Source organism: Scomber japonicus, chromosome 14, assembly GCF_027409825.1.
Source record: "Scomber japonicus isolate fScoJap1 chromosome 14, fScoJap1.pri, whole genome shotgun sequence".
In the NCBI taxonomy this organism is placed as follows: Eukaryota; Metazoa; Chordata; class Actinopteri; order Scombriformes; family Scombridae; genus Scomber; species Scomber japonicus.
The window spans coordinates 3,208,388-3,231,687 of NC_070591.1; the positions used below are offsets into that span (position 1 = coordinate 3,208,388).

The 23,300-nt window shown below is 39.5% G+C and overlaps 3 protein-coding genes across 3 annotated transcripts in view; 2 read left to right on the forward strand and 1 right to left on the reverse strand.

Annotated features, from left to right (window-relative positions):
• The window catches only part of kif11 (kinesin family member 11), a 22,127-nt gene extending 6,700 nt beyond the window's left edge, over positions 1-15,427 (reverse strand). Inside the window, exons 1-16 of the mRNA XM_053333372.1 lie at positions 15,297-15,427; positions 15,048-15,156; positions 10,668-10,797; positions 8,632-8,729; positions 8,446-8,524; positions 7,345-7,530; positions 6,244-6,368; positions 5,885-5,975; positions 5,617-5,762; positions 4,658-4,754; positions 3,896-3,991; positions 3,710-3,798; positions 2,396-2,483; positions 1,371-1,444; positions 597-711; positions 66-137 (exon numbers count right to left, since the gene is read on the reverse strand). Coding sequence (XP_053189347.1) covers positions 66-137; positions 597-711; positions 1,371-1,444; positions 2,396-2,483; positions 3,710-3,798; positions 3,896-3,991; positions 4,658-4,754; positions 5,617-5,762; positions 5,885-5,975; positions 6,244-6,368; positions 7,345-7,530; positions 8,446-8,524; positions 8,632-8,729; positions 10,668-10,797; positions 15,048-15,121 — 1,560 coding nt within the window. The 5' untranslated portion in view covers positions 15,122-15,156; positions 15,297-15,427. The remainder of the gene's footprint in view (positions 1-65; positions 138-596; positions 712-1,370; positions 1,445-2,395; positions 2,484-3,709; positions 3,799-3,895; positions 3,992-4,657; positions 4,755-5,616; positions 5,763-5,884; positions 5,976-6,243; positions 6,369-7,344; positions 7,531-8,445; positions 8,525-8,631; positions 8,730-10,667; positions 10,798-15,047; positions 15,157-15,296) is intronic.
• Positions 15,428-17,098: 1,671 nt separating this feature from the next.
• LOC128373264 (uncharacterized) lies at positions 17,099-17,989 on the forward strand. Its single transcript, XM_053333553.1, has one exon. The coding sequence runs from the start codon at positions 17,099-17,101 to the stop codon at positions 17,987-17,989; it is 891 nt and encodes a 296-aa protein (XP_053189528.1).
• Positions 17,990-20,802: 2,813 nt separating this feature from the next.
• On the forward strand, positions 20,803-21,782 carry LOC128373121 (uncharacterized). The gene has a single exon (XM_053333378.1). It carries the CDS (start codon positions 20,890-20,892, stop codon positions 21,601-21,603), a length of 714 nt encoding a protein of 237 aa, XP_053189353.1. The 5' UTR covers positions 20,803-20,889; the 3' UTR covers positions 21,604-21,782.
• The last annotated feature ends 1,518 nt before the right edge of the window (positions 21,783-23,300 follow it).

A 23,300-nucleotide genomic window follows, 5' to 3' on the forward strand; every position in this document is an offset into this window, starting at 1 on the left:
TCTATTTGAGGTTAAACACATATGAGAGAGACGATAAGAACTTTAGTTTGAAAAGTGTGTGAGACCTTCTTCTTCCTGTCCAGTTTGCTGTGGAGACCCGACACGTCGCTGACGCTGGCGTCCACGGTGCTCAGCAGCTGGAGGAGGAAACAGCAGAGATGGAAGATCATTAAAATACAGTTAATTAATATATAATATATATTATTATAAAACAAACAGGAAGTTGATCAAATGTTTTATTGTTTCTTGGTTATTAAAGTGTGATGAGTCATTTAGGTAGCGGTGTGTGTGTGTGTACCTGTGTAGCGGTGTGTGTGTACCTGTGTAGCGGTGTGTGTGTACCTGTGTAGCGGTGTGTGTGTACCTGTGTAGCGGTGTGCGTGTACCTGTGTAGCGGTGTGCGTGTACCTGTGTAGCGGTGTGCGTGTACCTGTGTAGCGGTGTGTGTGTACCTGTGTAGCGGTGTGCGTGTACCTGTGTAGCGGTGTGTGTGTGTGTGTGTGTGTGTACCTGTGTAGCGGTGTGTGTGTGTGTGTGTGTACCTGTGTAGCGGTGTGTGTGTGTGTGTGTGTGTGTGTGTGTTTGTGTGTGTGTACCTGTGTAGCGGTGTGAAACAGACTCTCCTGAGCAGCATTCAGCTCTGAGCTCACTGTCTCTTCCTGACTCAGCTTCACCTTCGTGTGCTGCAGATCTCTGCTCGTCTCCTCCAGCCTGAGGTCAGAGGTCAGAGGACACAGTTCCCACGGTTACAGAGTTTAACAGAGAGGACACGGTTACCACGGTTACAGAGTGTAACAGAGAGGACACGGTTACAGAGTGTAACAGAGAGGACACGGTTACCACAGTTACAGAGAGAACAGGGTTACCACGGTTACAGAGTGTAACAGAGACAACAGGGTTGACACGGTTACAGAGAGGACAGGGTTACCACGGTTACAGAGTGTAACAGAGACAACAGGGTTGACACAGTTACAGAGAGGACAGGGTTACCACGGTTACAGAGTGTAACAGAGACAACAGGGTTGACACAGTTACAGAGAGGACAGGGTTACCACGGTTACAGAGAGAACAGGGTTACCACGGTTACAGAGAGAACAGGGTTACCACGGTTACAGAGTGTAACAGAGACAACAGGGTTGACACGGTTACAGAGAGGACAGGGTTACCACGGTTACAGAGAGAACAGGGTTACCACAGTTACAGAGAGAACAGGGTTACCACAGTTACAGAGAGAACAGGGTTACCACAGTTACAGAGAGGACAGGGTTACCACAGTTACAGAGAGGACAGGGTTACCACAGTTACAGAGAGGACAGGGTTACCACGGTTACAGGGTCAGTGTGATGAAGATGATGAAGGTGAACTCTCACCTCTGCTGCTTCTCATCCAGATCCACTGTGCACTGATCCAGTTTGGTTTTACTGTCCATGAACAGCTCAGAGACCTGCAGACACACACACACACACACACACACTTTATTTTATATATTTAATTTCTATGTTTACAATGAAAACACTTTATGCACCTTTAAGCCTTTATCTAATGTTTATTATGCATTATTATTTATGCACCTTAATGTGAACATTTATTTAATTGAGTGTTTTCCATGTTTTATGTCCTCGCTGCCTCTGACTGATAACAGATTTAAATCAGAGGAAGTTTACAATAAAATTTAATATTTCTTTACCTCATGTTTTATAAAAAGCAAAGAAAACCCCAACCACCTCTCCTCCTCTCTTTCTTTAACCACTGAGCTGTCGAGCTTCCTCTCTAGTTTTATTCTCAGTGACACAAACAGGAAGTGACATCATCGTTTCTGAGAGTTTTCAGAGAATTTCGATCATCGAGTTTAAATAAAGTAAAAGAAAAGAGGAAGTGAAGAAACCCACAAAACTCCCCTTTACATAATGCTCATATATCTATACATTACAGAGCAGAGAGAGTTTATTCTTCTTTATGTTGATGGAGAAAATTTTTATTATTCAATTAAATGTGAATAAACTTTATTTTTGAATATCTTAACATTTTAAAGTACATTTAATGACTTTTAAAGACCTTTTTAATTCCAATTTGAGGAAAAATAAAACCACTGCTGAGACATAATAATAATAATAATAATATAATATAATACAATACATACATATTAATAATGATGTAAAAGCAGCATTTTACTGTTGTAGTGGGTTTGTATTATATTAGATTCATTATATACAGATTTTTTTTAACTTTAATTAATAAGTTAATTGGTTGTAAAAATAATCAGATAATAATGATGAATAAAAAACTAAACAAATATAATTAGGGTCAGATCTAATTTCACACAACACATTTTTTAGACTTTGAACATTTAAAAAGAAAGAAAAGACTTTTATTTGGTTAAACTCAGTAAACAAACCTTCTTGAGTTCTTCCTCCATCGCTGCGATCCGGTCGGTGTATTCAGTCACCTGATCCTCACCTGAGTTTATCTGACTCATCATGCTCCTGGGGAGACACACACACACACACACACACACACAGAGTTAACAGTGATGTATTAGCAGTAAATTCTTCACATTTTAAAAGCTGCTAAAAGATAAATTTAGATATTTTTCTGCTTTAAAAGTGAAAAATCAATAATTAAAATGCTTCCTGTCGACTAATCGATGCTGCTCTGATGTTCCAGGTTTAAAATGATGATGTTTGGTTGATTAAATAATGCAATATAATTCATTAATTAAGGACTAATCCAACTTCAATCTGTTTTATAATCACCTTTAAAAGAGGAAACAACCAGTAATGTTTCTCAGTTTAGTTTCATTTAGTTTAGTTTATATTTAATTTAACAAGAATTAAAGTACTTTATTTAGTTTTCCATGTATTTTTAAACTGGACTTTCTCATTAATGGGATTTCCACAAATATTCCTGTCATCATCATCATCATCATCATCATCATCATCATCATCATCACTCTTAATCATCACACTTCTACTTTTATCTGCTGATGTCGGAGTCTAAATATTCCCTCACTGAGCTGCTTCTTCTTCTTCTTCTTCTTCTTTCTAGAGAATCATGAAGTGCACATTTAGCATCTTCTACTTCTTCTTCTTCTTCTACTTCTTCTTCTGGTGCATTAAACTGCGTCTGCTCTGCTGCCACCTGCTGGTACGATCTGGTCATTACACCAAGTCACCCTGAACACCACTCAGTAAAGTTTTACATGGTTTACAAGTAGTTTTTATCATTATTAGGAAGGAAAGAAGGAAGGAAGGAAGGGAGGAAGGAAGGAAGAAAGGAAGGAAGGTATGATGAAGGAAGGAAAGAAAGATGGAAGGAAGCAAGGAAGGGAGGAAAGAAGGAAGAAAGGAAAGACGGAGGAAAGATGGAAAGAACAAAGGAAGGAAGAAAAGAAGGAAAGATGGAAGGAAGGAAGGAAAGATGGAAGGAAGGAAGGAAAGATGGAAGGAAGGAAGGAAAGATGGAAGGAAGGAAGGAAAGATGGAAGGAAGAAAGAAAAGAACAAAGGAAGGAAGGAAAGATGAAGGAAGGAAAGATGAAGGAAGGAAGGAAAAGAAGACAGGAAGGAAGGAAGGAAGGAAGGAAGGAAGGAAGGAAGGAAGGAAGGAAAAGAAGACAGGAAGGAAGGAAGGGCGAAAAACCGAAAGGAGGAAAAGACAATAAAAAGGCAGTTTGTTGAATCTAACTTCCTGGTTGGTGTCATGTGACTTACTCGTAGTTCTCCACAGACAGATAAACTCCGTTCTTGTCTCGAGCAGCAGCGAGATCTTTCTTCAGACGCTCGATCTCCTCCGTGTATTCCTGACAAGACAAACATCAGATTAGATACCTGATACTAAACTTATTGATCATCATCATCATCATCATCATCATCATCATCATCATGACATCATCGCACCTTGATGAGCGTCCTCTTGGTGAGTTTCTGGTTGACTTCCGGTTTGTTCATGATGTTTTTGGCTCGGCTGGCGTATTCCAGCGTGCTCAGAGTCTCCTACACACACACACACAGGAAAGAAAGATGGAAGGAAGGATGGAAGGAAGGAAGGAAGGAAGGAAGGAAAAAAAGAAAGATGGAAGGAGGGAAGGAAGGAAGGAAGGGAGGAAGGAAAGAACCAATGAAGGAAGGAAGGAACAATGGAAGGAAGGAAAGATGGAAGGAAGGAAGGAAAGATGGAAGGAACAATGGAAGGAAGGAAGGAACAATGGAAGGAAGGAAGGAAGGAACGATGGAAGGAAGGAAGGGAGGAAGGAAAGAACGATGGAAGGAAGGGAGGAAAGATGGAAGGAAGGAAGGAAAGATGGAAGGAAGGAAGGAACAATGGAAGGAAGGAAGGAACAATGGAAGGAAGGAAGGAACGATGGAAGGAAGGAAAGATGGAAGGAAGGAAGGAAAGATGGAAGGAACAATGGAAGGAAGGAAGGAACAATGGAAGGAAGGAAGGAAGGAAGGAATGATGGAAGGAAGGAAGGAAGGAAAGATGGAAGGAAGGAAGGAAGGAAAGATGGAAGGAAGGGAGACAGAGACACAGTTAGCATGATATCTGCTTTAATATTAAACTATTATTAGTGTTAAACAGTTATAAAGGAGCTATAGTAGTAGTTTAGTGTAACAGAGACAGGAAGTGTAATAGAGACAGGAAGCAGGAAGCAGACGAACCTCCAGGTTGCTGGATGAAGGAGACACGGTAGCGATGATGGAGGTTTTTGTTCGTCCTCCCAACGAGTCCTGAAGGATTCTGGTCAGTTTAGACTCTCTGTTAAAAAACAAGAGGAAACTTTATTCATTTAACCAGCAATGAAATCACAACTTGGAACTAGTTTTAACTGATTAAATTAATAGTACATACTAGGGCTGTCAGTGTTAACGCATTAATCGTGATTAGATTAATGCAATCCATAACGCGTTAATATTTTTAATCGCATTTTAATGTAGCAAGCCTTTTTGTCCCTTCTACTCCCCCGTAGACGGCTCCTCTAGCTGTAGCGCTATGCTTTGAAGTGGCCTCCTGCAGTAAACCTACCGCGCTGATGGAAAGTAAGAGAGCTACTGGACTTTTGAACGGCTTGTTTAACTTTAAAACACTTCCAGACGCTTCAGTTGACAAGTCAAAAGTAAAATGCAACCTGTGTCAAACGGAGTTTAACTACCACCGGAGTACGTGGAGTTTGAGTTAGCACCTCCACGCTAAACACCCAGGTGCAGCCAAGCCAGCCTCAGCTCCACCAAAGGACCATTTTGGAGTGTGGGAGTCGCAGCAGAGCCGTGATTGATTCCCAGTTAAGACACTCTGGTAAGAAATGCTTTACATTATGGGCTTAAAACTGCCTTCAAATGGAAAATAACAGGATTTTAAACATGCTATTCAAAACGCCATTAATCACGATTAACTATGGAAATTCTGCGATTAATCGCGATTAAAAAATTAATCGTTTGACAGCTCTAATAATTAACCATTGTCCTGATTGTAAACACATTATGACTATTGGGTTTACATTGTTCTGATGGAAGAACAAGATCATGTATATAATAACGACTTTGTGTTCTTTCGTGTGTGTGTGTGTGTGTGTGTGTGTGTGTGTGTGTGTGTGTGTGTGTGTGTGTGTGTGTGTGTGTACCTGTATGGGATGTGAGGTCTCTTCTCCACCAGAGCAGTGATGACTCGTCCCAGCGTCAGCAGAGACTGGTTGATGTTTCCGGCCTCGCGAGCTCGTTTGTCCACCGCACCCGACCGGCCGATGTTCTCACTGCCGGCCAGATCCACCTGGAGAGGAAGAGAAGGAGGAGGAGGAGGGGGGGAGGGGGAGAAGGAGGAAGAGGATTGTTTACTTTTATTTAAAAGCATTTCAGTATAAATCATCTCTCTGAATATTAAAGTTTTATTACCAGGTTGAGTTTGCCGATCTTCACCAGCTCCTCTCCGTCCAGAGTGATTTCCTTCATGTGGATCGTCACCGAGAACACCGAGTGGGAGCGACTGCAGAGAGACGAACGAGACGGAGACATGAAGGTAAGAAGATACGGAGATAAGGTGAGAGAAACACAAAAATAACCCGATCAGTGTGTGTGTATGTCTGTCTGTCTGTGTGTGTGTGTGTATCTGTGTGTGTATGTGTGTGTGTGTACCTGGAGTAAGCGTTCAGTGTGTATGTGTGTGTACCTGGAGTAAGCGTTCATCAGTGTGTGTGTGTGTGTGTGTGTGTGTGTGTGTGTGTGTGTGTGTGTGTGTGTGTGTGTGTGTGTACCTGGAGTAAGCGTTCATCAGCGTGGAGGCCGTCCTCCTCTTGGCTGATCCTCTCTCCAGAATCTGATAAACTTCATCTTTGTTGTGAACCGTCACTTCCTCCAGACCTTTAACCACCACTCCTCTCTGCAACACACACACACACACACACACACACACACACACACCAGTATAAACCAGGGGGTCAAACATGAGGCCCGGGGGCCAGAACTGGACCACTTTCATTCCATCTTCCTTCCTTTGTTCTGTCCCTCCTTCCTCCCAGTCTTCTTTTCCCCTCCTTCCATCTGTTTTTCTAACCATCCTCCAGCTTTCTTTCTTTCTTTCATCTGTCCTTCATCCCTTCTTCCTGTATTCCTTCATTCTTTTTTCTTTCCTTGCCGTCTTATTTTCCTTCTTTCCCCTCTCTGTTTTTCTGTCCTTCACTCCTTCCTCCCAGTCTTGTTTTCCTCCTTTCCTTCCTTCCTTCCATCTCTCTTTTTTCTAACCGTCCTCCCATCTTTCCCTCTCTTTTTCTCTCTTTCTTTCTTCCTCCCTTCTTTCTGTCTTCCTTTTTTCTGTCCTCCCTCCCTCCCTCCCTCCCTTCCATCTTTCTTTCATTCATTCATTCATTCATTCGTCCTTCCTCCCTTCCATCTTTCTTTGCTGTCTTCTTTTCCTTCTTTCAGTTTTTCTTCTTTCCCCTCTCTTTTTTCTGTCCTTCACTCCTTCCTCCCAGTCTTCTTTTCCTCCTTCCTTCCTTCTCTCTTTTTTCTAACCATCCTCCCATCTTTCTCTTTTCTTTCATCTGTCCTTCCTCCCTTCTTCCTGTCCTCCCTCCCTCCCTCCCTTCCATCTTTCATTCATTCATTCATTCATTAGTCCTTCCTCCCTTCCATCTTTCCTTGCTGTCTTCTTTTCCTTCTTTCCTTCCGTCCTGTCATCCCTCCTTTACTCCTTCTTTTTACTGGTCTGGCCCACATGAGATCATATTGGTCTGTATGTCTCTATAATCTAGACTGAACTCCCCTTTAATAATCCTAAAACCCTCTCCAGGATTATTATAGTTAACTAAAACTAACCCTAACCCTAATAATCCTAAAGCCCTCGGTGTGACAGTCACCTTATTTCGGGGGTCGTCGAACAGCTGCAGCCTCTCGGTGACGTCCTCGGAGGGACTCAGCAGGTCGAACAGTTCCTCGTTGTAAATCTCCAGCAGAGAAACTTTAACGGAGAACTCGGTGCCGTTCTCAGACAGCTTCTCAAAGATCTGGTGCAGAGTTCGGGGGATGATACCGGCCAGAGGGTCCTGGGGAGGGGGAGGGGGGGGGGGGGGAGAGGAGAGAGAGAGAGAGAGAGAGAGAGAGAGAGAGAGAGAGAGAGAGAGAGAGAGAGAGAGAGAGAGAGAGAGAGAGAGAGAGAGAGAGAGAGAGAGAGAGAGAGAGAGAGAGAGAGAGAGAGAGTGTCTTATCATCTCATTAATATTACATTTCAGGCTATCTGCACTTTCTTTAAATTTAACACCTTCACTCCTACAGTTCACACATTTTAACACATTTTTTAGACCCTTGAATATCAAAAAATGAATTTTTGACCTTCCTGTCGTCCTCCCGGGTTAAACTGACCCCGTCTGTTTTAAAGTTCCTTCTTTCCTTCCCTCTGTCCTTCCTACCTCCCTACTTCTTTCCTTCCTCTCTCCTTCTTTCCTTCCTTCCTCCTTCCTTCCGTCCCTTCCTTCCTCCCTTCCGTCCCTTCCTTCCTCCCTTCCGTCCCTTCCTTCCTCCTTTCCTTCCCTCCTCTTTTCCTTTCTCCCTCTCTCCTTCTTTCCTCCCTCCCTCCCTCCTTCTTTCCTCTCTCCCTCCCTCCTTTCCTCCATCCTTTCTTCCTGCCCTCCCTCCCTCCATCCTTTCCTCCATCCTTCCTTCCTGCCCTCCCTTCCCTCCATTCCTCCATCCTTCCTCCCTTCCCTCCATTCCTTTCTCCTTCCTTCCTCTCTCCTTCTTTCCTTCCCTGCCTCCTCCCTCCCTCCTTTCCTGGGTTAGGGTTCTCCCTCCCTCCTTCTTTCCTTCCCTGCCTCCTTCGTCCCTCTTTTCCTCCTTCCTGTTTCCTCCCTTGCCTCGAGGACAACAGGAGTGTTAAGACTTTAATAAAAAGGCATTGGCAGACTTTTTTAGGATCCACAGGGACTCTGTTAAACTGATATTTAATAAACAACTTGACGTACCTCCTCCCAGGTAAACTGCTCGTTGGGACTCCTCTCTCCCTCCATGGTGAACGTCTTTCCTGTTCCTGTCTGACCGTAGCTGCAGGAAACAGCACAGAGGGAACAATAAAGGGTTGGATTTCACAATAAAAGATGTTTCTGACGTTAGTTTAAGAGTCCTCTGAAGTATAAAAAAAAACCACTCACGCAAACACGGTGCAGTTGTATCCCATGATGACCTCGTTCAGGATCGGACAGACGACGCTTCGGTAGACCTCGATCTGCTTTGCAGCCGGACCGAAAACCTGAAGGAGGAAAAAAACCAAACAAGTGATTATTATAGAAAATCATTAAATCATTAAATCATTAAATCATCACCTTTATTCAGTCCAAGCTAAACCTGCAGCGTTCAGTTCTTCTGCAGCTACTTTTAAATCACAATTGAAGACTTTTTATGTTTTTATTAAATCACAATTTAAAGCTGCAGTTGGTAACTTTGAGGAGAGAGAGGACTTAGCATCAAATTTGAAGAAGTACGGTGAGCCCTGTGACTGCTAAGGTGGAAGCAGTTCTGACTCTCCCCACTCAACCAAACTAAGACATATGAAGAATTTGTAATGTGCATTCTTCACTCTTCTGAACTTTTTTTTTTTTTTTTTTTTTAAGTATATTTTGGGGCTTTCTGCCTTTAATGTACAGGTTAGTAGAGAGAGACAGGAAACTGGAGGCAGAGAGGGGGGAATGGCACGCAGGATAGGACCGCTCGGTATGCGGGATTCGAACCGGGGTCGCCTGCAGCGAGGACTGTAGCCTCAACACATGGGGCGGGTACTCTACCCACTGAGCTAAACACCGCCACTCTTCTGACCTTTTTTTTTTTTTTTTTTTTTAGACAAAATTCAATTCAATTAGAAGATAAACAACAGATTAATCAATTAAAAGAATAGTTAGTTAATTAAATTGACTGGTCACCTGTAAACCAATCACTGAGGAGATAGTCAGTCACCATAGCAACAGAGTCTCTGAGCAGTTTTGTGAATGGACCTTAAAGATTAAACTCTAAATGAGGAACTTTTAGTGACTCTTAGTGGTAAAAACAGTCACTTTGTGCCACCAGCTGGTTTACATCAGTAACTACACAAAGATCCTCACAGAGCAGCAAACATCACTCTGCCTGATATCAGCTGTCTGAAGAGCAGCTCAGAGACATTCAACCCTTACATACTGTTCAGGGTCTAATTTGACCCAATTTATTTTTATTTGAGAAACCTTAAAAACTTTTCTTTCAGCCAGAAATATGATGACTTGCCCTCAAGTGATCCAGAATATACAAAAAAAGGAAATATTTCAATTAGGGCTGTCAGCGTTAACGTGTTAATCGCAATCCACAACGCGTTAATTTTTTTAAAATGGCATTTTAACATTGCAAGCCTTTTTGTCCCTTCTACTCCCCCGTAGACGGCTCCTCTAGCTGTAGCGCTATGCTTTGAAGTGGCCTCCTGCAGTAAACCTACCGCGCTGATGGAAAGTAAGAGAGCTACTGGACTTTTGAACGGCTTGTTTAACTTTAAAACACTTCCAGACGCTTCAGTTGACAAGTCAAAAGTAAAATGCAACCTGTGTCAAACGGAGTTTAACTACCACCGGAGTACGTGGAGTTTGAGTTAGCACCTCCACGCTAAACACCCAGGTGCAGCCAAGCCAGCCTCAGCTCCACCAAAGGACCATTTTGGAGTGTGGGAGTCGCAGCAGAGCCGTGATTGATTCCCAGTTAAGACACTCTGGTAAGAAATGCTTTACATTATGGGCTTAAAACTGCCTTCAAATGGAAAATAACAGGATTTTAAACATGCAATTCAAAACGCCATTAATCACGATTAACTATGAAAATTCTGCGATTAATCTCGATTAAAAACAATCGTTTGACAGCCCTAGTTTCAACTTTCTAAAACTATTTTATTGCAGCTGGTACACATTTTTATTGAGTGTTGGACTCACATTTGTTAAAAAAAATTCAGAAACCACCATTTAACACAAAGCCTAAAAAGTAAATATTACACTCTCTCTGCTCTCTGAAAGCCTCGTTAAGGATTAACCACCAATGAATTACTGATGAGGAGTTCATGAATGATTTGTGGTTCTGAAAGAGACCAATTATGACGGGATAATGTGAAATACCAAAATATGAACAGTATGTGAGGGTTAACCCATTTTTTAAAGCCTCTCTGCAGCCGTTCTCTCACCATATCGAAGGTGTAGGTCTTTCTGGACGCCTTGTCGTTCATGCCTCCCGTCCTCACCCCAACCTCCTTCCTGTTGGAGTCGCAGTCGATGACGCCATGAGACGACTTACGCTCCGTCGTGTTGAAAGGTCTGAAAACATGAAGCCATAAAAAAAAAACAGATTTAAATAAATAAAGTCACAGCTGGATTGAAGAGATGTTTGTAACTTTAAAAGCCAAAAGTCAAGTTTATTTATAAAGCACATTTAAACCTCAGTTGAACCAAAGTGCTGCACAGTTATTAAAATACAATGTAATTACACACAATATAATAATAATCATAAATAAAAACAATAAAGGAATAGTAAGAGCTCAATTTAAAAACTAAAATTAGAATAAAGCTCCGGCTCCAGCTCGGTGGAAAAGGGGTATCTGAGAGTTACACATTGAAATAAGCACTCTTCTCAGTAGGCATGGGATGATAACCGCGATATGAAAAGCCACGATAACCAAAACCGCCAAATTTTCTGTTATACCGTTACTAAGGTATGAGCTGTTTTTAGTCTGGTCAAAGACAGGAAGTGCTGGTCAGAAATCTGTCAGGTGGTGCAGCTGCAGCGTAGAGTATCATGACCCCTCACACTGTCATTACAGATTCAGGTTAAATTAACATGTCACATTTTAGAGCTGTAATCACAATACCTCCATACTGTGAAACCGTGAAACCGTGATATTTTTTCTTATGGTTATCATACCGCCAGAATCTCATACCGGCCCATGACTATTCAGTACAGAAACCTTCATCACATGATGATGGGACAAAGATTAATACTGTAAAAAGCCTCTACAGCTGAGGGAGGTAAATTCAACCCTGCAGCAAAAACATTTGGCTTTCAGAGTTTACGTCAAAACTTTATCATAATTTTTCACAAATCTACAAATAACTGAATAATCACAAAGCTCCTTTAAAACCTAATTACGGTCATATATCTTTGTTACATCTAACCCTGCCTCCTTCACACATCAGCAGAGGCTTTAAAACTGTCCAATAAACCAGAAATTAAAGTTTAATATGTGAATTAAACAACTTTTTAGCAGTGGCAGTAGGCATGGGATGATAACCGTGTTCAAGGTAGACCGCGATATGAAAAGCCACGATAACCGAAACCGCCAAATTTTCTGTTATACCGTTACTAAGGTATGAGCTGTTTTTAGTCTGGTCAAAGACAGGAAGTGCTGGTTAAAGACAGGAAGTGCTGGTCAGAAACCCCTCAGGTGGTGCAGCTTCAGCGTAGAGTATCATGACCCCTCACACTGTCATTACAGACTCAGGTTAAATCAACATGTCTGTCTTTATTTTTCTTCCTTTTAGGAACATTTTAGAGCTGGAATCTCAATACCGCCATACTGTGAAACCGTGATATTTATACTTATGGTTATCATACCGCCAGAATCCCATACCGGCCCATGCCTAAGTGGAAGAGAAATGTTGTGTTGATGCCATTTCCCCTCTCAATCATCTCTACCAGAGTTATCTTATAGCTCATTTCCATGTGTAGTCCCTTCAGTAGGTCGATATTAAAACATAACAGCACAATAATAAACATTACAACGCAAGAAACCCACAAAGCTACACACACAGCTACACACACAGCTACACACACACACACACACACACACACACACACACACACACACACACACACACACACACACACACAGCTACACACACCACCACATCACAGAGCGTTGGTCGGTGGTTTCAGAGCTGAGAGGCTTTAAATAGACTGTTTAAACGTGGTGATGGAGCTGCAGCTCATCGTGTCATCAGGTCGGTTTGTCACTAAGTTGTGGCTTTCACTGAGAAAGCTGAGTGTCTAATTTAATTCATTTACCTCACTGTGTAAATCCCAGGAACATTGCACATTTATTTTTTTATCTATATGAAAGTTTATTCTGTATATGATCTCAGGAACTTCTGCATACACTGGAAAAAATTATACTTTGGACCAACTTAATAAAAATTACTGTAATTTGTTGTTACACCTAAATTTATTAGTTTTTTACAAATTAAATGTATGATTCAGCTGAACATAAATGTTGTATTATAAGACAAAGTTTGAGATTAGCTTTCAATCAAAGTAAAAACATTATTCATTACAAAGACCATAAACTATTTTTTTTTCTCTTTTACAACTTATTTTTTTAATTTGGGAAAACCTAATATTTACCATTACATCCAATTATAAGTTTTACTTTGGAATAAACTAACTGAATTGCTGTAATTCTGTTCAGTAAGTTAAATGAAGTCTTTTTTAATTATACCATAATCAATATATCTTTAGTCACAAGCCAAAGTATTACTTACTTAGATATACAATGATATTTTTTGCCTTTTTAAAAACTGATATATCACCATTAACTAAATTTAATTCCCTATATTGCACATTTATATATTGTAGATGTATTAAACACAAAGATCCAGTGTAGTGTATTTAGAGTAGGGATGGGCAATATACTGAAATTATATTGATACCGTGATATGAGACTAGATATCGTCTTAGATTTTGGATATCATGTCATCAGAGTCGTCTTTTCCTGGTTTTGAAGCTGCGTTACAGTAAAATATATTATTTTCTGAACTTAACTGATTGTTCTAGCTGTTGTTGTATTAACCTTTTACCCACTTTGTCATTATATCCACATTACTGATGATTATCAAACATTTCATAGTGTAAATATTTTGTTAAAGCATCAACAGTCATCTCTATAATATTGTTGCAATACCGATATCGAAGTATTTGGTCTAAAATATCATGATTTTGTCCATATGGCCCCCCCCGGCCCTACTTTATAGTATTTTATCTCATTTATTAGTTACTCTATTATTAGTAACCTTTCACCCTCAAGCTGCTCCTTTCTTCCACTGTGCTGCTGTGCCAGTTTGAATTTCTCCCAAGCGGGACCAGTAAAGATAGATCTTATCTTATCTAAATGTAGTGAGATGAATTGGTTTGGTTCTATCTTTTATATCTGGAGCATATAATACAACTTACTGAGCCATTATACACACAGTCACATAGAACAAGAGGAGCCAAACCATTTAAAATATTAATAAACCAGATCCAACCTTAAAACTAATCTAAAACTGTATTTCTCCAGTATCTTACAGTGATGGAAATGCATTGAGTTATTAGAGTTAGCTTGTTTAAAAAGGACTCAGGAGGTCTTAAAGCTGATTTCTGCAGCCTTCCCCCAACATGCAATACAATGAGACGAGTATGCTAGGGCTGCAAGCGACTGTTACTTTCAGTATTGATTAATCCATTTAGTTGTTTGGTCAATAAAACTGTGAACAATGTCTATTACCGTTTCCTCAAAGCCAAGAACACGTCATTAAATGTCTTGTTTTGTCAGTTTACCTCCAACATAGAGCTTCAGCGTCCAAATGAGTCAAATCTTCATCTTCTAGGTTTCAACGTTACAGTGTTTTTAGTAGCAAAGTCTTTCCACCACAGCTCAACATAGAAACTAAACTGCTAAATAGAAGCTGATCATCTACTTTTAAATACATTGAGTTCACCTATACACAGTTAAAATGAATATACAGGAAGATAAAGACACAAACAGAGATTAGATGATTAATCATTGGGGTTTTCCACCAATGGGACATTAATAAGCAACATTTTACACATAAATTAATAGTTTTTAGTCCTTTTCTTGTCTCCAGGTTGAGTTTTAAGCTTTTCTTGTTCTTCTATGACCTTGTATGATGTTTAAATGAATATCTTTTGATCATGGACTTCATTTAAATGTGTCAACTTGAGCTCTGGGTGAATTTAAAGGATAGTTTACTACTATTTTCAGTGTTTTTTTAAGTCTTTTTGTTCCTATACTTCCACCACAGCTCAACAGGGAAACACTAAGAGGGAATTTAATGCTAAATAGACTGTAAATTTGTCAGATATCCACTTTTAAATGACTTGCGTGGACTAAAACTGTATTAATAAAGTTTATTTTATAATTTAATAGCACCTGACAGCTTGCTTTTAAGACATAAATGACAAACTATGAACTTCTCCTTTTAATGTGCAGCATGCTGAAGCTCTGTGCATCAAAACCAATGAACTACATGCAAATATTCACATTAATAAAAGTGAATTAAGTCTCTTTCAGACCTGCATCTACTTTAAATGACTGTGAACTGAAACTGCATTATTAAAGTGTATTTTTTAATATCTAACAGCACCTGACAGCTGCTTTTTAAGACATAAATGACAAACTATGAACTTCTCCTTTTAATGTGCTGCCTGCTGAAGCTCTGTGCGACAAAAACAATGAACAACATGCAAATATTCACATTAATAAAAGTATAAAAAGTCAATTAAATCGCTTTCATACCTGCATCTGACAACAACTTGGATGTTTCTGCCCTTTTCATCTCGTTTTAATCCACCTTGGTTGGTTGAAGTCATGTTTGCAGAGTGATATCAACTCTGCTTAAACCACTCTGTAAAAAACACCTCAAATTAACACTTATATATGACAAAAATATTTAAATGTGGAAGATATTGCTGCACAAAGTGTATTTACAGTCCAAATATACGCTATAATTAGCTTGAAATTGGCATAAATCCAAAAATAACTCACCGAATGACGATATTAAGTTGTCTCTTATATCTTTACGAAGTATCTTCTCGTAGTTTCCAACAATAATATGTGTTTTAAATATCTATATTAAGCGTCCAAAGCTCCTCTTGACTGTCTTTTCTCTCTCTTTTCTCTGCCGCTCGAAAAAAACCTCCGATTTCAAACTGTAGTACTTTTAAATTTCGATCAGCCAATCAGAGGAGAGTTACGGCTAAACAGAGCACGCTATTGGTCAAGAAGGGAAGGGGAACACGTGGTCGCCTTAGCGTGGTGCATCACGGGAAGTCACACGGTACAAATGTCACAGAGAGGCGTTATTTTCCCTCCCCACCCGCATTCAGCAAAATCTCGTTTAATTTAACATCTGATCCTGATATTATGATCCGCTAATATTCTGTATATGTCTCTATATATCCTACCTAGCAACGAAGGTATCGATTATGATCTAATAAGAGGCAGAGTAGTGTGGGTGTTTGCTGAATGCGGGTGGGAATAAACCGTACTGTCCGCTTTTGCAATGTTCGTAAATCTCGCGAGAACTGCTCTAAATTACTACTAGCAGCTACACAGCTTCCATTAGGTGGCGAAATTGTTCTGAAAACGGTTTTATTATAATGATTTAAACATAAATAAATAATAAAAACTTAAATGCACCTTTTATGAAGCTATTTTGGAACAATGTGTGCATCTTTATCAGAAGCCGTATTGATGGAAATTACTGTTTGCAACACTAGAAGGTGATCCAAAACTGAATTGTCAGCTTTATATTACAATTTATATTCCATTTTATTGGCTAAATTTCATGTACATGAAAGCAATCTTACAGTTAAAAGGCCAAACATCTCGATTTCCACACAGTTAATTCATTTAGTTTGTTTTTCCTCAAATTCAAAGGCTTTAAAATCTTTGAATTACATGTTTTAAATCTTTTATATGGATAACTAAGTGGATTTGTTTAAGATATGATGGAGCCTGATCATTAAGAGCTTTGAAAGTGAGGAGAAGGATTTTATACTCTATTCTAAAGTATAGTATTTCATTCAGCTCATAGATTCATAACAGCAGATAGCTTTAGAAGGCATCATCGTACATTATATGAGACAGTTATGTTTCTGCTCAACTTTGGATCAAGTTAACTGATCAATAAAAACTGTTTATGGCATTCACAGTACTGTGTGTCAAAATGAACCTGAACAGAAAGTGACTGACTAAAAGATGTTTATTTTAAGATAATGCTTTTCTGTAATTAAAATTAGGTGTTACATCAATGATTTTTATGGCATGAATAAAAAAATAGAAGAATAGTTACAATAAGTTAAATTAGTTAAATTAAAAGTTGCCCTTTGGTATTTTATAAACTCAAAAATAAGTTTTTTTTAAATAACAGTCTTTCTTTTGAAGAGCTTCATGATAACAGTAAACAGCCAAACTACAAACTGTTGGTAACTCACTTGGGTTTGCAACGCAGGCTACAGGAAGGATGAGGTTTTTGAGGTTTTGAGTCTGATCGACCAACTAACACTTAATTAATGTGATGAAGCACAGTGGTCTCTGCATGTGATACAGCTGCTGTACATGCATTAACACATATTTATATCTGATGCTGTTTGGCATGAGTGAATGTTAAGTGTTAGAAAGATACTCGGATATTATTAAAATTTAAATGCTAATGATAAACGTCCTGTTTGTTATAACGCGGAAAGAAAAACCACAAGTGTACCTCAATACGGAAGGAACCGGGTTCTGGGCGTTGTGCAGATATAGATTCAGACATTCTTCCTGTTCTGTGTTAATCAGTGAACATGGAGAAACTGACGAGGTGTTTCATGTCGGTGCTGCTGCTGTCTGCGGTGCTGAGCTCTGGTTTAACTGAAGAGAAGATTATCAGGGATGGAGGTAAACTGGAGCTGAGTTCTAACTTCTCTGGTGATATCGACACTGTCACATGGAAACTGAACTACGATATGGTGGCAGAATGGTTGAAAAAATTTGATGATCTAACGTACTACAACACGTTTGAAGGCCGAACAAACCTGGACAATGTAACTGGAACACTGAATATCACAAAGATGACTCCAGCTGACAGTGGGGTGTATACAGTGGAAATCAACAACATGGTCCGGCCTGAGAGATATAATGTAAAAGTGTTCAAGGAGGTGCCTCAGCCTGTTGTGTTGCTACAACCACTGGTATCGAAACAATGCATCCTGTACTGTGAGGGAAACACTGAGGGGGCTGAACCTGTCACCTACAGCTGGAAGATGGGAGAAGGAGAGTGGATGGATGGGAACAAGAGCAGGACCATCATCCTCGAGGATAAGATCAGGAACATCACCAATGATGAGGAGACACAAGGTGTGGAAACGTTCTCCTGCCGGATGAAGAACCCAATCAGTGAGAAACAAACTGACCCCATACCCAACCCTTTCTACAGAGAAGATCTTACAGAAGTTCCTACAGAAGATGCTACAGGTAATCCTCCCGCAGACTCTGAACTCTGGATTAAACTTTTAGGGACTGTCATGAGATCTCTGGCCATCTTGTCTCTCTTATGCCTTGTTGTGTTCTTGATGTGGCAAAAACAAGAGTGTGTCAGGAAACTGATCTGTCCATGTCTAATCAGAAAAGATGGTGATGATTATGATGATGTAGCCGGAAGTGGACGATCGCCTTCATTTCCTGATGAAGACTAAAGCATGTCAGTCCTCCAGTCAGGGAGAGATAATGTGTTTTGATTATCAGTTAGATATAAAATGATTTCCTTTTTTAATGCTTTTTTTAAAACAGTGTTGTTTATCTGCAAGTTTATTTTCTGCTGCTTTATCTTTTCTGCACCACATTTCAGATCAGTTTTCTGTATTTCCATCATTATTATGTTATTTGTTTCTTTTTTATGATACAATTGATCAAAGTGAGCCTGTAATAGAAAATGTAGATGACTGTTTTCATGATGAATCAAATGGAAACTGTAATGTAAAGTATTATTCACAATCATGAAATACTTGGGCTATTTGTAAAATAATGAATAAAAGAAAAATACTCTGCTTTTAAAATCATTTGTTTGTGTTTGTTTATTTAAACCATCTATCAGTCAGTTCACTGTTCAAACATCAATCTGCTGAGTTGGATTGTTATGGTTCTTCTTGTTAAGACATATTTTTCTTTAAAAGACTTTAAAATTGGATTCACTTTTTAAGAGCTTTATGATAACAGGAAACATGATTTAAACCAAAGATAGTTGGTAATTGTGTTATTTGGCTCTGTGATGCAGGAAGGATGATATTTAAGTTATAATGTGTTATATAGGGCGGACCGACCATCGCCAACCCCCCCGCCCCCCGCAACACATGCACAATATTGAACTATTTATGTTATTTTATTACATATGTTATTAAATACAAAAATTAACAAGAGTAATTAAGATAAATAAGAAAGAGAAAGAAGAAGAAAGAGAGAAAAAAATTAAGATAAATAAATGACATGTAGTATGTTAACACCATTGTAAATTGCACAAATTCTTCACCACAAAAATAAGGTGAATAAATGAAATACAGTATGTAAAACTTTTTTTTTTTTTTTTGCATTTTATTTATTTATTTATTTATTGCATTTTCACATAACCCAATAATTTACATGTAGCTATAACGGGTCTGTATTAATTTTATAAATGTATTACTATTTATTTGGAAGCAGCAGTTTGTGTTGTGTGGCCTGGGATGATAATCATCAAGTCAGTCTACCCCCCGCCCCCCTCCCCCCTTGCTTTTCCTCTGAGAGTCAGACTCACACACAACCTGCTCACAGCCTCTGCAGTCACAAGTTGATCCCTTTTTTTTGTTTTTGTTTCTTTGAGAGCACTTGTGCGCCCCCAAGTAGATTGCGCCCTGGGCGGTTGCCCACATTGCCCATAGCAAAAACCGCCAATGGTTACAGCTGCTGTAGTTATATGTAAATCTTGCTGACTCATTTGCACATTTATATCTGACACTTATGAGCTTATGAAGAGCAGCCAGCTCCCCCTGGTGTTTGATATTCACTTTATATATCACTGAGAGGAGACCGTGAGTTCAGTTCAGCTTCTTTACTCCACACTTGCTCCATACAATAACATCCAGCTGCTGCTGAAGCATTTTCTGACCTGTAGACAAAGTGCATGAAACAAATAACTAGTGCATACATATTCAAGTGCACAGTCACATTTCTTCCTCTTCCTCTTTTTTTGTCTCTTAGGAACAAACTACACTAGGTTTGTTAAGTTCAAGGTTCCCCTTTGGTATTTTATGAACTCAAAAATGAGTCTTTTTAATAATTGTCTCATTTTTGAAAAGCTTCATGATATCACCATGTATGGCATGTGTGAATGTTAAGTGTTAGAAAGATATTCAGATGTTATTTGATATAATTTAAATGCTAATAATAAGCGTCCTGTTTGTTATAATACAGAAAGAAAAAACATAATACAGATATAAATTCAGACATTCTTCCTCTTTAGCATTAATCTGTGAACATGAAGAAACTGACGAGGTGTTTCATGTCGGTGCTGCTGCTGTCTGCGGTGCTGAGCTCTGGTTTAACTGAAGAGTTTTTCAGTGAAGGAGGTACACTGGAGCTGAGGCCTAACTTCTCCGCTAAAATCAACAGCAACACAACAATAATCTGGTGGCAGAATGGGTGGAAAAAATAAATGATCTGCAGTACTACGACACGTTTGATGGTTGAACAACCCTGGACACAACTACTGCAAGACTGGAGATCACAAACATAAGTTCAGCTGACAGTGGGGTGTATTCAGTGGAAATCAACAACCAGGTCCTGCCTGAGCGCTATACTGTAAAACTGATTAAGGAGGTGCCTCAGCCTGTTGTGGAGGTAAAACCACTGTCATGTTCGGATAGCTGCGACCTGCACCCCATGGGAGGGTCTTGTCGTCAGCCCGAGGCGAGATACGTTTTTTATATTTCCTTGTTTAATGTTCATGTATGGTCTTGTCAAGAGTTTTTTGTCTTAGTGTCTATATACTGTATCCTAGGTTAGTTTTAGTTAGTTGACTCCCAGAAACAGGCCTGTAGGAAGGCAGCAGAGGGCTAAGGCGTCCCTCTGCTACCCCCTAGTGGTAGAAGTGGTTTAGGACCTGCCTGCAGTTTGGAGTGGTCCTTAAAGCTTGATGTGGATTGTGTGGTTACATTAGTGTGCTGTGTCCAGGGTGCATTGTAGTGTGTGAGGTTTATTCCCAGTGTGCGTGTGTGTGTGTGTGTGTGTGTGGCATTAATCTCATTCACTTTTGTGTGTAGGGTTGTAGATTGGCTGCACAGCTCTACAGGTTATTCTTCTATAGGGATTTTAACTAGAGTGTCTGACTATTTTAATGAATTGAGAAATCCCCTAATAAGAGACATGAGAAGTATCCTGAAGTATCCATAAACATCCGGCTGCTCTGTCCCTTTAACTATGGCAGCATGACAACATCTGACCTGCAGTTCACACTCTGATTACACAGAAAGCAAAACCAAAAGCATACGAAAGGAACTGCGCAGAAGGCGTCGTGTGGATTAAAAATTCAGACATTCTTCCCTTTCTGTGTTAATCAGTGAACATGGAGAAACTGACGAGGTGTTTCATGTCGGTGCTGCTGCTGTCTGCGGTGCTGAGCTCTGGTTTAACTGAAGAGAAGTTTTTCGGTGAAGGAGGTACACTGGAGATGAGGCCTAACTTCTCCGGTGAGATCAACACTGTCAAATGGAAACTAAACAACGAGCTGGTGGCAGAATGGTTGAAAGCGATAAATGCTGTAACGTACTACGGTGTGTTCAAAGGCCGAACAACCCTGGACAAAGAAACTGGAATATTGAAGATCACAAAGATGAGTCCAGCTGACAGTGGGGTGTATACAGTGGAAATCAACAACATGGTCCTGCCTGAGAGATATTATGTAAAACTGATCAAGGAGGTGCCTCAGCCTGTTCTGGTGTTAAGACCACTGACATGTTCTCGTACATCAGACAGCTGCATTCTGGTCTGTGAGGGAAAGCCTGACAACGCTGTGGCTTTGGCTGAAGCTGAACTTGTCACCTACAGCTGGAAGATGGGAGAAGGAGAGTGGATCGATGGGGAGAAGATTAGGACCATCACCAATGATAAGGAGACACAACGTGATAAAACATTCTCCTGCCGGATGAAGAACCCGATCAGTGAGAAACAAAGTTACCCCATAGGAAACATTTTCTACAGAGAAGATCCTGCAGACTTTGAACAGTGGATTAAACTTTTATGGACTGTCCTGAGATCTCTGGGCTTCTTATCTCTCTGAGGTGTTGTTGTGTTCTTTATGTGGCAAAAAAAATGTAACGAAGCAGATTTGTTCATGTCTAATCAGAAAAGGTGATGATGAGGATGACATGGATGATCACTTTCATTTCCTGATAAAGCCGTCAGTCCTCCAGTCAGGGAGGTAATGTGTTGTGATCAGCAGTTAAATATATATATGTATTAAAAAAAAACTTTTTTAAACAGTGTTGTATCTGTACGTATATTTTCTGCCACTGTCAGTTTTTACATATTTCTATTATTCTTATCATTATTATGTTTTTTTCTCTTTTTGATTGTGACACAGTTAATCAAAGTGAGCTTCTGAAAGAAAAGTATAAAAACAAAATAGAAATAAACATTTTCATAATGAATCAAAATGTGTTTTGACTTTGGATGTTTTATTGTTGTTTTGGATTTATCTCATATTTTAATCTTCACGTGTGAATTTTAAAATATTTCTAACAGTACTAACATACTTGCAAAAAACATTTAATAAAAGAAAATATTCTGCTTTTAATAATAATGAGTGTGTTTGTATTTGTTTGTTTAAAGCATCTATCAGACAGAGTTCAGTGTTCAAACAAACATCAGTCTGCTGCTGGAGTTGGATCATCATCATAGATAAAGTTCTTCTTTTGTTAAGACATGTGTTTAACTTTAGTAGCTGATGGCTGCCAGTCCAGTTTTATGAATATGAACAAAGGTGAACCACAGAGTTGTATTTTAGCATCACTTTTAGTCACAATTATTTATAAATGAATTAGGAGGAAACCTTAGGAACAGTACAATTCATCCGTATGCAGACGACATTATTCTCTGCACCACAGCACCCTCTGCTGGTCAAACTACAACATATCCATTATGACTTCTGTGTTGTAGAGCCATCTTCATTTCATCTTAATACAGTTTGGACATAACTAGATGTATGCTGTTTTAAAACAAACTAATAAACAAAAAGTCCCAAAAGACAAACTGTACCAATGATGTAAGTATTAACACTCTGGATGAGACATTAATTATAAAAAGTTTCTTCTTATTAATATTCTCTTCTCTATTTCTGGATTGATGATAAATTGTTCTTCAAAAATCACATCAATGAACTAACTAAAAGCAAAACTGGTATTCTTTTACAGAAATAAGACTTGTTTTACCAAAGATGCAGAAAACAAATTGTCCAATCAACCTTTTTTATCCGTTTTATACTATAGTGATATCATTTATATGCACAATCCTGCTGCTACACTTAAATCTATAGATTCAGTATCAATCAATCTTTATTTATAAAGCACCAAATCACAACAAATCTCAAGGCTCTTTACACATAGAGCAGGTCTGAACTGAACTCTTTGGGTTTTAATTTTGAAGAGACCCAACATTCCCACATGAGCAGCACTTGGTGACAGTGGAGAGAAAAAACTCCCTTTTAACAGGAAGAACCCTCAGAACCAGACTCAGAGTGGGAGAACATCTGCCTGGACCAGTTGGAGTAGAGAGGAGAGAGAGGAAGGAGAGGAGAGAGAGGAAGGATAGAGGAGAGAGAGAGAGAGAGAGAGAGGAAGAGGAGGAGAGAGGAGAGAGGAGAGAGAGGAAGGAGAGGAGAGAGAGGAGAGAGAGGAGGAGAGAGAGGAAGAGGAGAGAGAGGAAGGAGAGGAGAGAGAAGCACATTGAAGGTCCGGGACTGGAATCTGTCATCCGGAC

Coding starts and splice junctions, on each gene's coding strand:
- LOC128373121 (XM_053333378.1), top strand. CDS start 20,890: ATGGAGAAACTGACGAGGTGTTTCATGTCGGTGCTGCTGCTGTCTGCG.
- LOC128373264 (XM_053333553.1), top strand. CDS start 17,099: ATGGAGAAACTGACGAGGTGTTTCATGTCGGTGCTGCTGCTGTCTGCG.